Raw genomic sequence first — 15,023 nt, forward strand, 5'->3', positions numbered from 1 at the left:
TTCCAATGACATAGCACTGTCTACAGCAGGGGTTACGTTGGTGTAACTGCGCCACTCAGTGGTGTGGATTTTCCATATCCCTGAGTGGTGTCATTATACCGACATACATTTGTAATGTAGACCAGGTCTAAGTTCCTGTGTCGACAGCGCTAGGATGGAAGAATTCCTCTGTCGACCTAGCTGCGCCACTGTTATGCTTAAGCGTAGACAAGCTTGTCGTTAAGCCAACCTCAGCATTAGGTCAATGGAAGAAAGCTGGATTTACTACAGCTTCTGACTACAGCAGCATGGCTGTAGCTGTCATAGACATACGCTGAGTGTTCCAAGACTGGGGTTTTCTTTTCAGTTTCAAGTTGATGCAATGGCTTCCCATTAACTCTAATGGTCCACCATTGTCTTTTTCTGGCTGGACAGTGGATGTGTACTTGAAGTTAGTTTCGTGTGAACAGGCTTGGAAGGAGATTTTCTTGGCCAAGAGACGTAGTTGAAATTGTAGTACTACTCATGAGCATATTATTCAATACGTATCTATTCATAACCACAGTCTGCATATGTATCTTGTGATGACCATCTAGTTCAGAACATTACAACTTTTCATAAGATATTACTTGACATATTTTTCAACACAATAACATTGCGTACAACCAGTTGATCCAATTGCTTACTATTTGGGGTTCGCACCCCTATTTTCCCCTTTGAGTGTCTGGACCCTGATTGGTACAGGGGGAAGTAAATTTGGAAATGTGTTCAAGGAGGTAGTTGCACCAGCAAGATATAACTGGAGGAGTTTCAGGATTAATAGTATCCATTTTTCCCCACCTGCTGTTTCAATATAATAGACTATAGAACAGTTAGAAGCTTTCTTTTCTACAATTGATTCTTAACTACCATTAATGGTTAAGCTTGTGCTATGATACAGGATGCTTTCCACCCTTCTCAAGAGCACATTACAGACCACTTATTGTACATATAAGCATGCTTGAACCTTTTGACTCACTCCCAGAGCTCGAGCCCCAGCACAGCTATTGCACAACTGTGAACTACAAAATTATCTTTAGTATGAAACTGTAAGCATCTTCATTCTAGAATCCCCTTGCTCAGTTTTGACACCACATTCAGACTTTCAAAACAAGAGCAGGGGTTTTTTTTGTTTTTTTCCCCCCAAGCTTGGTCTCGTGACATACGTGTTTTATCAGGGACTCAACATTATGGCACATGTGCAGCTGTCTGGGTCGTGCACCCACTGCTTTTTATCTGGATCAGATAAAAGTGAGGAAATTGACTACTATATTTAGTCATTTAAGAACACTGTGTCAGCAGTGCCTTATACATGGCATGCTGCAGATGTATGAAATCTTTATTATTATTCCATTGTTTTCCTTCTTGGGTATAAGGTCAGGTCTTGATCTTCTAACCTAGACCAGGCTGATCCGTATCTGCACTTGGATGGAGACATGCCTGTACAACCGGAGTACTTCAGGAAACTCATGTTAATGATTCAATAGGTCCTGCTCTTCCCTTCAAAACAGCAATGAGCTAGTGTACCAAATTGATTGGGTTGTGGGCTCTTTGGTATTGGTAATTGGGAGTATATTCTTTTGGGTGAGGCATAAAATAGAAGCCCTGGTCACTTGTGGTTATTAAAGATCCCAAGCATTCTTTGTAGCAGTATGGGTATTTCAGTGTGGGTAAACTGTAAGCAAACTACTGAAATTTCCCCTACAGTTTCAGTGGGATAAGATTTACTTTCTGCTCTAAAGTGTCCTATTGCGTTGATGAGCGCTTTTAAACAATTGTTGCATTTCACACTCTACATGACACTGAAATGCAGACACTAATGTGATTTCTATGTACAGTATAACTTGTAAATCAGCTTGTAAAGAGTTTTGGAATTCTGTGTTATGAAAGGTGCTATATAAATGTAAGTGATCAACAGTAAACCATTATGAATATGGTAAACAGCATTCATGTAACACTGGTGACCATTTTAAAAAGTAAAATAGTCACTGATGTACTACTTTCATGCTTGCAGATGCAATAATTCAACTTTGCAAAGAAGTAGTTTGCAGAAGTGAGATTGCCTTTAAAAAAGAAAAAACTTTTAAGTTTGTATCAGAAGGCTCTGTGAGCTAATCCACCTGAAATGGGGTAAGGATCTGTGTAATCATAGCTGATAAATAAGAATAGAATAACTGTAATCCTGTGGCAGAGGAACTGAATTTTCTGAAATAGTAATAGGAAAAGTAGACTATGTAGTGCTTGATATATGAATATTATGAAGTACTTATTCCCGGTACCTAAGCTTTTGTTGCATGGTTCAGGTAATCATGTCATGCAGTAATTCAATTCTAATTTAGTCCTAGGTATGAAGAAATAGCTTTTGCATTTTAGGATTCTTTTCTTTTTTTCTTTTAGGAATTTTGGAGGGCAACAGACTGAGTATTGTAAAGGTTAAAACAATTAATCAGACAATTGGACATGTTACATATTATGCTGCTGATTTGCCAATATGGTGGCAGATTCCTCAATATGTACTGATTGGATTCAGTGAAATATTTGCAAGCATAGCAGGTAAGTTTTAAAAAATCATAACTTTTCTGTCCATTTTCCTAATACATTATAATTATAACATAAAAAGATGCATAGTAATTTTTAAGGGAAGGGAACTAAATTCCTGTAGGTTACACTGAGTCAAAAGATTAGCAGACTGCTTTTAATTGTTTTGACATAGAATCATAGAATTGGAAGGGACCTTGAGAGGTCATCTAGTCCAGTCTCCTGCACTTGTGGCAGGACTGATTATCTAGACGATTCCTGACAGGTGTTTGTCTAACCTGCTCTTAAAAAATCTCCAACGATGGAGATTCCACAACCTACCTAGGCAATTTATTCCAGTGCTTAACCGCCCTGACAGGAAGTTTTTCCTAATGTCCAACCTAAACCTCCCTTGCTGCCATTTAAGCCCAGTGCTTCTTGTCCTCTCCTCAGAGGTTAAGAAAAATATTTTTTCTTCCTCCTCTTTATAACAGTTTTCACTTATGTAAAAGGTTATCATGTCCCCTCTCAGTCTTCTCTTTTCCAGACTAACCAAACCCAATTTTTAAAAGCTTCCCTCATAGACCACGTTTTCTAGACCTTTAATCATTTTTGTTACTCTTCTCTGGACTCTGTCCAGTTTATTCTCATCTTTCCTGAAATGTGGCACCCCGAACTGGACACAGTTCTCCAGTTGAGGCCTCATCGGTGCAGAGTAGAGTGGAAGAATTGCTTCTCATGTCTTGCTCACAATACTCTTGCTAATACATCGCGGAGCGATGTTCGCTTTTTTTTCCCCCAACAGCTTTACACTGTTGACTCATATTTAGCTTGTGGTCCACTATGACCCCCAGATCCCTTTCCCCAGTACTCCTTCTAGGCAGTTATTTCCCATTTTGTATTTGTGCAACTGATTGTTCCTTCATAAGTGGAGTACTTTGCATTTGTCAATATTGATTTTCATCCTATTTACTTCAGACCATTTCTCCAGTTTGTCCCGATCATTTTGAATTTGAATCTTATCTTCCAAAGCACTTGCAACCCATCCCAGCTTGGTATCATCCGCAAACTTTATAACATTTACCGGTTAGATTAAATGACCAGTTGTGATCAGATTAATGCACAGTAGGACATATAGATTAATACTTTAGAAGAATAAAAGAGGTTTATTTAATCTCAAGTGCATCAGGTAATATAATGGCAGCTTGTTGATTAAGAACTTAAGTGTACGATTTAGAAATGGATGTGAAATAATGAAGGTAACTAGTTGGGGGTTTAAAGCATGTGACACACACAGTTATTGATATGTACATAGAAAATGTTTATTTAGAATGCAAGATCCAAAATCTGTGGGATGAGGATGAGAGAACAGTGGCATCCTGGTAAAGATAATGGATTGACCGTACTTTCCTGTGACCAAAAGTAATTGTCCTTTTTCCAGCCTTTCTTAAAGATAATGAGGGAGGTAGTATGAAACAAAGGATGCATCCTTGACCAGTGTGAACCACTAGCAGCAGCAACAGGTGAAATCCAAAATGATCTATAGTTGAGTGTGATCCCAACTAGCAAATATCCATGTTGAAGCTTGGAAGTGGTGGGTGCCAGGTCAGAATCTCACTAGAAGTTTTCTCTTGTTGCCATTTAATGTCTAGATATTACGAAAGATGACCCTGTACTTAATCCTATAGTTTTTACTGAGACAAAGTGAGTTTTGCCAGAGTACGAACTACAAGACTGAGCCAATAAACAGTCAAGTTGTTTAATTAGGCTTCTTCACAACCACAGGCTCTTTGGCTCTAACCCATGTTATTAGCCTATTGACCATAAGAATAGCTTGGAAAACTGCACCATCTTCTGAACATCTGCTAAAAGCCAAACACATTTATCATTCTTCATAAATGTATTCCAACTACCAGGCAGGTGCAGGGGAGGAAGAAATGCATTTTCTGTTAATATTAGTGTATCTGTAGTAGAAACGATGATTTCCTCTCCCCCCTCCCCCCCAAATGCATTTCAGATGTTGTGCTACATGTATGTATCAGACACAACATTGTTTGTATCCTAGCTTTAGGAATTGATGCACTCTTCTACCTCTAATGTAGAGGTGAAATTATTTAAAACAAATTCATTTAAAATTAAAACAGCAGATCCCCAGCCGCTGGGGCTAACAGCAGGAGCCCCACCTGCCCATTCTGAGCTTTATCTGGGGCTTTTTTGGTTATTCGATCTAGCCCTAGTCCCAATTAGATCAGATAATTGGAGTTCCATTGTTTTAGCAAAAAGCACCTCTAAAGAATACCTAGATTACGTCTGTCTTCCAAATACCAAAGAGGTCTGTCTCATGGAGGCAGTCTTCTTTGTTGCTCTTTTGTTTTTCATTTTGCAAAATGGTATTTTCCCAAGTAAACTGAACTTGATTTCTTCTTTTACCAACATAATCTGCCACACAACGTAGCACCCCTTGCAGTCTCAGGTCAAGAAAAGCCAAGGGGTAGGCTAACCTAAAGATGACTGTGTTTGGGGAAATCTCTCACATGGCTTGCTAGGGCAGCAGTTAATCTTTTGCTTTCCTGAGCATGAAACTTATCATGAAAAGTTAAAACAAATGTCACCTATTGTTAATTTACCATAACATTGGAATTGAAAAATGAATGCTTTTATCTCTCTAGCCCATGATATAAACAAACATTTTTGATCAATCTTTCTGGGTTGAAAAAGAATCTTTCAGGATCACTGATTTGGCTTGGCATGCAGACTGCTGGTTTGTTCTTAAAGCAGGGCTGATAGTTAGTGCAGTCAGGAGGCATTGATCTATAAGCCAACAAGGTCAGAGGAGCAGTATTCTGCTTACTGTTAAGTAGCTCTAGTAAAAAGCTTTAAGGAATCTGCTGGAAATGATTTCCAAGATCTGCTTTTCTCTCTAGAATAATTGTTAAAGGCATATTTTATTTAGTACTCCATGTGGTAAGTACTAGGTAAACTGAAGCAACACTCAAACCACATCTTCCTGGAACTGAATCACAAGTGTCTGTAAATCTCTTGGATGCCATCCTTGTGTTATGTAGTGGACAGCAGTGAGAGATCATATTGATTTTAGGTTGAAGTGGGAGGAGAGTGTGAATGAGACTATAAAATCTTATTTTCTGGTCTATTTCACACACATTAGGGTTCATTAGCGCACACAAAAAGCACAGACCGTTTATCTGTTGCTGCTGTTTTGTACGTGACATGGCTTGCATTTGGTTTCTTCTTATAATTAAACAATAAATACATTGCTGTTGTGATTCTTTCAATAAACTACTTTCTGTTTACTGTTTAGAGCTTAAAGAAGAGGAGTACTTGTGGCACCTTAGAGATTAACCAATTTATTTGAGCATGAGCTTTCGTGAGCTATAGCTCACTTCATTGGATGCTGTTGCTCACAAAAGCTTGTGCCCAAATAAATTGGTTAGTCTCTAAGGTGCCACAAGTACTCCTTTTCTTTTTGCGGATACAGACTAACACGGCTGCTACTCTGAAACCTATTTGGAGCTTGTGAACAATATTGAGTTAATAACACTAGCAACCTATTGCAATTAGGTCTATAAATAGGTAATTTTAATACAGTATGAGCATAGTACAGCTAGCTAGTCCTAATGTGAGATCACTCCCTCAGTGACCTTACTCCAGTTAACATAGTCACATGAAGCTTTTGTTTAGAGCCATAACATAAACTGATATATTAATAGCCACAGTAATTCAGTATCTTAAACTTTAAACATCTATACAAATTAACATTGAACTTAGTTTCTTCCCCTTAGCTGAGGGATTCTGAACTTAGGTTCCATACAACAATTTCCCCCCTCCCCCATAGTTTACTGTGAGAACATGAAGAACTGAAAATCGTATACTTTGCAGGAATACAGGTAATAGTTAAAGGGCTTTGATCAGTATAAGTATGAGTATTTGTGTCAGAAGTACTCATTTTATTTCATAAAACACCTTTTGTGTTCAGAAAATACAGATCAGAGCAGCTAAAATAACATTGCCCAAATGCTTTTGGAAACCATAACCATGACACTGCACCTCCTACCCCGTTTTCAGGGGCCATTGGAAGAAGTCACTGAGTTCCTGGTACTAGGCTCACGGGTAGGGAGCAGGGCTCCCCTTTAGTGCAGGTGGGCAGGAGCAGTGGGGTTGCTGGGCAGTGAGACAGAGTGTGGTACTCACAGGTCCGGCAGCACTGAGCTGTGTGTGGGTCCAGTACAGCGGGAAGTCTATGAGGGTGCAGAACCAGTAGCTGGGATGGGCCTCTGCTGTGGCTTGGTCAGGGAAGCTGGGGCTATACCTGGCTGAGACCAACTGGTTACTCTCCAGCTGCACTGGTGCCCTGCAGAAGGCAGCACATCACCCCAGGCAGGAACTGCGCAGGACCCTGGCACCTGATGTGACCAGGCACCCTGTGGCACCAGGGAAAGGAGGAAGGTGGTTCTAGGAGCTGCTGCAGAGCTCAGAGCCCACTTTGCACAGGGGCTGCTATTGTGGTGTGGGTGCTGAACTGGAAGTGAACAGCTGCAGCTGATCAGAAAGAGAGCCATTCTGGTCATCCCAGTTTGCCCAGCCCCACTGCCTAAAGATGAGCAGCAGATCAGTAGTGAATGGAGGGGAGCTCTCAGAATAGGATAGGGATGAGATGGGGGCCTGTGGGAATGGAGGGGAGCCCTTCTGATACTGCATGGGCTACTTCAGCCAAAGAGAGCACAGGGGGAGATGGAGGAGCCCCAGCTCCACTGGAGAATGGAGCACAGAGGAAATATGGAAGTTGCCGGGGGAAGATGGGGAAGCAGGAGAGACCCTGCATTGCTGTGGGTATAACCAAGCTGAGCAGCAGAGCACTGGGTGAAGCTTCTTCCCCTAGTGTCCACCCCTCCTTGGCCAGCCCCCACACCAAGCGGAGCTCTGAATCCAGTCTGGCAGCAGTACAGCCTGGTCAAAAGACAGGCAGCTAGCACCTCCCCAGCTCGTGGCTGTGCATTCTCAGGGAGTCTGAGAACCTCTGCCTTAGATGATTCCCTTAGATAGGATTTCGCATTTTCTTTTTCCCATCGTGGGACAAGATGGTTTTCAGAGGTTACTCCTCCTTTTGTCCCACCTGACTAAATCAGTAAGTTAGAATCAGAGCACATGGCTTGTGCTATCCCCAGTTCCCATATAGTCTGCTTCCATCTGTCCTGCTATGGCACACCAGTACTAGAAAATGGTAAGACCCTCTGAGTGGGCTGGTTTTTGGTGCAAAAGGAGTACATAAGAATGGTCATACTGGGTCATACCAATGGTCCATCTAGCCCAGTATCCGGTCTTCCGACAATGGCCAATGCCAGGCGCCCCAGAGGAAATGAACAGAACAGATAATCATCAAGTGGTCCATTCCTTATCGCCCATTCCCAGCTTCTGGCAAACAGAGGCTAGGGACACCATCCCTGTCCATCCTGGCTAATAGCCATTGATGGACCTATCCTCCATGAATTTTGCATGTGAAAGAAGCATTATGCATTTACATGAATGGGCACTAGATATTGGGGTTTATGATCACCTTTTACAATATGAAGGTGCATAAAGCTATCTCAAGTCATTTAAAAGTCCACCATATTCAGATAGGTGAGGTATGGCCTCAGAGGCCATCTTGGCTGTAGCAAACTGACCTCCTTGGTAATGATTTGTTCCCAACCTTACTCTGTTGGGAACAGAAGGGTTCAGGAGCTTTCATTTCATGCTTTTTTTCATGTTCATTTCATAACCTTTAACTCTTTGTACCTCCTGCTACTTCCTTCTCTACTTCTGAGGCACTTGTCCTTTCACATGTTTTCCCCAACATTTGACTTTTTAACTTCATTTTGCTCTTCATTACTTAGGAGTATAATAAACTGGCCTGCGCAGCAGGTGCAAGCTTTTCTTCATTGTTTTTCTGTCTGCTGGTAGGGTGTACCTTGCTGTCTGGACTGGCATTGCTAACCTATATGGAAGATGTGTTGTGGGAGTGCAGAGCGGATCCTTTGCAATAATCAGTGCTGCCCTCTACGATGTAAAGTTTTATTAAATGTGTAATAACATCCATATCATCTCCTGTTACCTTAGGATATTTTTCTACCCCAAGCTCCTAAAGAATGTTTCTATCACTTCAGAATAAGCAATTGGAATTCTTGCTTAAACAAGTCACTTTCTGAATGTCATCTCTGTTTTAATGTCTTTCTCAACTACAGAGAAAGCTTAAAGCAGAGAATAAAGCAATAGTTGCTTAGCAACATTGGGGGAATCATGTTAACTCGAAATCTGAATTCATGTACGCAACTGACTTACAAGAAATGCCTTTTTTACTGGAAAAAGGTATTTGGTGCCTCACTCTTTGAGATGTTCTCTTTCTCTCTTGACTGTGCGAATTATTACGCAATTTATAGAAGTTTCCAAACAAAATGTAACCAATATCTGCAATGTATTTGTCAAAGGATCAGTGGTTTAAAAAAGTGATAAATTCTTCTGTTGAGCTCTAAGTTCCAGGTGGTTTGTACTACTTGATTTAATAGACAGGAAGTAAAACCTTTTAAGGCCTGTCCTAGTCTCATGGAAGTACACTGCTGTTCTTTTGCGCTTGCTCTAATAATGGTTTTGTAACTTCAAAACCTGTGCGGCCAGTTTTTTTTTTTTTTTTTTGGTGGGGGGAGGGGGAATACAAATATGCCTGTTTGAACTGAGGAGTTCATACAGATCTTAATTGCTCTTTATATTACCCTTTCCTTCCTTTTGTTTTACAAAGCTTTGTTTCAATCTTCTGATCATTATCTAAATTAAATGACTGACAACAAGAAGGTGCCTTAAAATTGAATGGAAGATACTTCAGGATAAATGTGATTTTTAAATTTGATGGGCGAACTGTTGTGCTATGAAATTTAGTTTAAAAAAAGTGAAATGTTAATGGTTACAATACTGTGATTTGAAAGCACTTGGTTCAAAAAAACTAAATATGTTAAAAGGAGAAAAATGTTTGCTTTTGTTTACAGTAAAGCTGAGCATACTTTTATTAAACCATATTAATTTCACTTCAGGTACCTTTAAAAAGATGACACACGTTGCATTAATCTTTTGTATTATTCCCTGCAATCCTCTTAAAGCACCCTTATTTAGCTGGGAATCATATGACCTGACACCACCAACTAGAGGGCTTAATTTCAAAACTGCCTTATTTGAGGTAGTCTGAAATTGCTATCAATGGCTGCCAGCAGGCAGCAATATTGCTGAAGGCAAAGAAAAGATTTTATGTTCTTTAGGCCAGATTAAATATTCAGGTGACTAGGAACATTATTCAAGTTTGGAAGCATGATTTTTTTTTTTAATTACAGAAGTTTGTAGGATTACATTCTTTTGGGGTTTTTTCCCCCTAAAGGTATCACTCAAGTCCAATGCTTTTGTGAAGGAACCAAGAAAAAAAAAATCAGACTGGAGTTCTTTCACTCAGTGTACTTCAGTTTGAGTTGTGTGAATAGTATCCAGCGTGGTCACCAGACGGAATCTCAGATAGTCTGGAAACTTTTCTGACAACGGGGTTATTTAGTGAAAGATTACAGTTTTATTTAAGATGAACAGACTGCTCCATTTTTAATTGGGGTTTGGCCAAATAAGAATGAGAGAGATGATTTCAAATGTAATTAGTGGCAAAACATCCCAATAAATAGGATTTGGACAAATTTTTAACCTTTTTAGTGTTTGTCATATTAAATAGAATACTGAATCATACTGTTGGCTTCCATATATCTATAAGGACACTGAGCCTCACATTCTGGATTTACATTTATTGGAGCCTCCAGTCTGACTTCTGAAAAAGGGCTCTTCAACACTTTTCAATCATAGAGATGTCACTTTGCAGCATTCAAGTTTTCTTTGCTTCAAGGAGAAGGGAAAACAGTGTGGTGGTTCAGACACGATCTCCCACGTGGCACTACAGATCAATAAGGGAGAACATGTAGTTCTGATGCACTTCCTTGTCTGAACAGAACTGCACCCTCTGGCCCTGACTAATTGACCCATCTGGCTTGAAGTCTTAAGCCTTTCTTTCCCCTTAAAGGAAAACACCATTGTGTTCCTATCAAGCGCTGTGTATGGATGAGTAGTGATAGTCAAGCAGTGTTAAAAAAAAACCTGCTGTTTCAACATTATGTGAACAGAGGATGGCTCTGAGCTTGCTTCCTGTGCACAGCCATGCCTCAGCAAAGAGGAAAAAAGAGGTATGGAGAGTCCTTCCCATTAATTTCAGGAAGAGGCAGACTACTTTGACTTAAGTCTTCCATCCCTTGCCCTTACCTGTAGACCATACCTTGGCTGTCATTCTGCAAAAAAATTGTGGCTCCTTGCCTTTATGCCCTGTGAGTAGTCCCATTGACTTAGGTAGAATTCTGACTATGTAAAGTTAAGCATGTACGTAAGTTTTGTGGGATCAGGCCTATAACAGCATATCATGTTGGGGCACTGGTGCTACAGATTAGTCTGATATGCAGATTCTAGGTTCCATCTGCCCAAAGTAAAGTTAAATAGTTAATTTCCCGTCCTCCCAACAGAGTTTTTAAAAACTATTGAGACTTATCCTAAGTGCTGCAAGTTGACAGAAACGAATGTCCATGGGGGATATAGGATTTGCCTCAATCTATCCTTGAGGCCACTATTCTTGTCAGAGGGCAGTGTGGTTATAAATATCATCCAGTAAAAAAAACTCAGTATAGAAATGGCAGTCTCCGAGAACAAAAACTGAATGACGGGAAAAGGATCATCAAATTCCCATAACAGCCCTGTCAGAGAAACAATTTCTTTGGTAAATCTGGATCTTCACCAATCTAAGCCACTTCTTGAGCAGGCAGAGGGGCAAGAAGACTGACTGGCATAGTTGAGGCTTTGCTTGCCAGGAAATGGCCTAACACAAAACCTGAGGGAGTATGGTCTAGCTGTGAAGACCATATGGGAGTCAAGAGAGCTGGCTTTTGTTATGAAAACTTTAAAACATTTTCAAGCCTAGGTCAAAATGTAGTCACCTTCCATCAAGGCTCAAACATGGTCTTTTAAAAACTGTTCTAAAGCAGACTAGACGAACCATGATTAAAAATAGTTTGGCTGGACAGTGTCCTAGCTGCCTAACTCACTTTGGATAAGGTTGAAAGCCAAGTATAATGTAAACTCTCTAGATAGTCTGTTGATTCTGGTATACGATGAGACTTGATTGATATCAGTTGACTTGTAAAATAAAGTGAATGAGTTCCAGAAGCGCATGAGATTTCTGAGAAAACTTGTTTGCTAAAAGATTGTACACTTGTTAAAAGAACAAGAGGAGAGTGGTGCAGCACATAAAATAAAAATATTTTATATTTATATATAAGTTCAGGAATTAATGCAAATATAAACCATTGATAACCTTTACTAAGACTTTCAGAGCAGTCCACGGGAGTAAGATACTCATTGGAAATCAATGGGAGTTGGGTACATAAATCCCTTAGTGTCCTGAAAATCTAAGTTCTTGTTTTTAATCTCGTACAAATGTATTGTTTTCAATGTTTGTAGATATTTGTCATTAGCAGGCATGTTGAGCTGGTAACCAAGCACGTTAATTTCTTACAGATTGATACCTTTTGTCTTTTAATACAGGCCTAGAGTTTGCATATTCAGCTGCTCCTAAATCCATGCAGAGTGCCATTATGGGACTGTTCTTTTTCTTTTCTGGGATTGGATCATTTGTTGGCTCAGGACTGCTGGCATTGGTGTCTATTAACGCAATTGGCTGGATGAGTAATCATACAGATTTTGGTAAGTAATCCTCAATGTATTGGCGGATAATGAAGTAAAATGCTTAATCAGACATCATTCTATTTCAAGGGTGGGAACTTTCTTAGCTTAGAATTGTAACACTTTGAATTTGTAAAGCCTCCTAATGTGGCAAAGACACAATTTCATCTTGCATATTGCTACAGTTGGAGCTGAGATACTGTCTTAAATAGATACATTAGAAATGCATATGTTGTAAAGTGGACTTTATAAAAGAGCTGATTCAGTTCATTGCTCAGCTGTGTTTCTATTTTTGATCACCAGAAGATATTTGTACATTTAAGAATATTTTAGCTGGAATGTCTAGATTAGTAGAAGCAGTTGAAGAAAATTGAATCTTTTTTGCTGTCTCTTAAAATATTTTTAATTTCCCAATTTTCAGTGAAAATAATAAAACAGGTTTTTGACTGCATAGTGCTGATTATTTGCATCTCATATTTGCATTTCATGTTACTTTGTGGCAACTGATCATACAAGAGTTAAATTTGCATTTCTACCTAGCAATCAGTTTATCTTATAGTCCAACCTAAGCCATACATTTCACTGTCAGTTGAAGTTAAACAAAATCATTGGCACCAGTAGGTGGCACCTTAGGAGTTTCATAAAATCATTTACAGACTTCAGGGGCTTGATTAGTTCCAGTAAGAAGTGTGTGTGAAAGATGTAATAAATTAGGTTAACATTGGTATGCAGGTGCAGTTTTATGTACCCTCTAAAAATTATGCCTAAAGTTAAACTTGATGTTGAATTTTTTTTTATTTTTTTATTTTTTTGCCCTTTCTGCTTGTTCAGATGTGATTTAGGCTTTTTTAACAGTCTGTCTGGAAATTGCATTCATGCCATAAGTTGGCATCTTATTTTACAAGTTCCTTCTTTTAAAAACAGATGGCCAAAAGCTTAATCTTTACACAGGAGTCATCACAAATACAAAATTTATTCCAAAGACAGAGGTCCAGCATTTCATCTGGTTGTACAGTGGTAACAAGCATTTTGTTTTGACACCTGTAATTGTTGAGTTTTTAAGGATGTGTTTTTGTCATGGCTTTCACAGGAGTAATCTTTATGTTGTAGAAAATATTTCCATAATTTAGCATTTTGAGCATTAGCACCCCATTTCAGAGGAGCTGAATGGGAAACTGTTTTCTTCGAGATTCTTGAGCTGCCTGGGAAATCCCGTATGCAGTGTTGTTGTCCTGTTGGTCCCAAGACTTGAGAGAGACAAGGTAGGTGAGGTCCAATAAAAGATAATTACCTCGCCCATCTTGTCTCTCTTGCTAAACCCTAGGCAGCATAAGAGACTAATAGAGCAATGGCTGAACAACACAGGACCAGACCAGCAAATTCTTAGTGGGAGACTTAGTTCCTCTGGGGTGGTTGGTTGTTCATCCTGAAGATAAAAAGACTTTAAAACAAGTTGTTAATATTGGTCAAGATTTATTCTGCCATGGCAACTTTGGTGATCAAATCTTTCCATTCTTACAGCATAAATGTAATTCAAAAGATGTGCGCTAAATATGGAGGAAGTTACTAGTTATAAAATGTTTGTCACACTTGACAATTTTAATTAGAAATGCCTTTTTAGCCTCCCCCCCTCCCCTTTTCTAGCATGATCCATCTCATCTTGTTTTCCTTAGGCTATGATAAAACAGTCCCAGAAAAGGTAGCAGCACCCTCATCTAAAAATATAGATTGGCTCAAATGCTTCCTGGGTTGATTAAGACTGAAAGGTGTTGCCTCAGGTGGCTCCTTTGGTCAGCTGTGTAGAATAAGCCGAGGGTGCTCAGTCTGCTTCCCAGTGGACAGCTGTTACTAGGGAATTATCAGAAATCCCTGTCTATCTGGCCCTAAACAGCAGCTGCAGAGCTCTAACCTCCCCTTGCGGTCCCAGAGTTTGTACCTTGGAATCGGGGTTGAGGCCTACCAGTGGGGTGGCTTTGGTTTGTAGTATCCTGTGTCGCTGCTATGTGGACTGTTACTCTCCAGTGAATAAATAGGGCTTTTTTTTTTTAGTGCTATCAAATACTTTTCAAAGTATTAAATTCACTGTTTATTTTAAAAATGTTTTAGCAAATGATGTATCAAATTTTAAATCAGTAAGACCGAGTAAGGTCTTCAAGGGCCCTCCCCATCAGTTGTGAGACTGAAGCTTTATTGTGAATGAAGAGTTTGTGAATTTTTCATTAGGTATTCTACAACTATAAATTTTTAAAGAAACGCAGTATAAACTAGGGGCATTAAATGTTCTCCCATGTGTTCTCTCACTACTTCCCATTGATGGCAGTAGAGCACACTGTCTGCTGGCACTTAAGCGTTGATTGCTACATTGAAATGATTAAATTATTTCTGCCATAAAAATCAAGATTTCATGGAGTTAACATCCCGTCCTACAAAGGAAAATTACTACTTCTGCTCTTCAAATGGAGTTTTGGAAGTATGTTGTATTTTAAATGTCAAGAGAAGGCTGCTTCTGCTTTTATTGCTTTTTATTATAAGCTTATTTAATTAGATCTTAAACTTCAATAATTACAATAACTTAATCTCAACACGTATGTGTGCTGCATTCAAAGCTTGTAAGGATTGATGTGTGCTTCTCTATTTCTTGCTTCCCCCTTTCGCTTATAATAGTCATAATGGTCCACTTGACTGTAGCT

At 39.4% G+C, this 15,023-nt stretch overlaps 1 protein-coding gene across 1 annotated transcript in view; it reads left to right on the top strand.

Annotated features, from left to right (window-relative positions):
• Nucleotides 1-15,023, top strand: part of SLC15A4 (solute carrier family 15 member 4) — a 51,580-nt gene that overhangs the window by 31,818 nt on the left and 4,739 nt on the right. Inside the window, exons 6-7 of the mRNA XM_048822278.2 lie at nucleotides 2,416-2,571; nucleotides 12,196-12,354. Coding sequence (XP_048678235.2) covers nucleotides 2,416-2,571; nucleotides 12,196-12,354 — 315 coding nt within the window. The remainder of the gene's footprint in view (nucleotides 1-2,415; nucleotides 2,572-12,195; nucleotides 12,355-15,023) is intronic.

This window comes from Caretta caretta, chromosome 15 (genome assembly GCF_965140235.1).
Source record: "Caretta caretta isolate rCarCar2 chromosome 15, rCarCar1.hap1, whole genome shotgun sequence".
Taxonomy (NCBI): Eukaryota; Metazoa; Chordata; order Testudines; family Cheloniidae; genus Caretta; species Caretta caretta.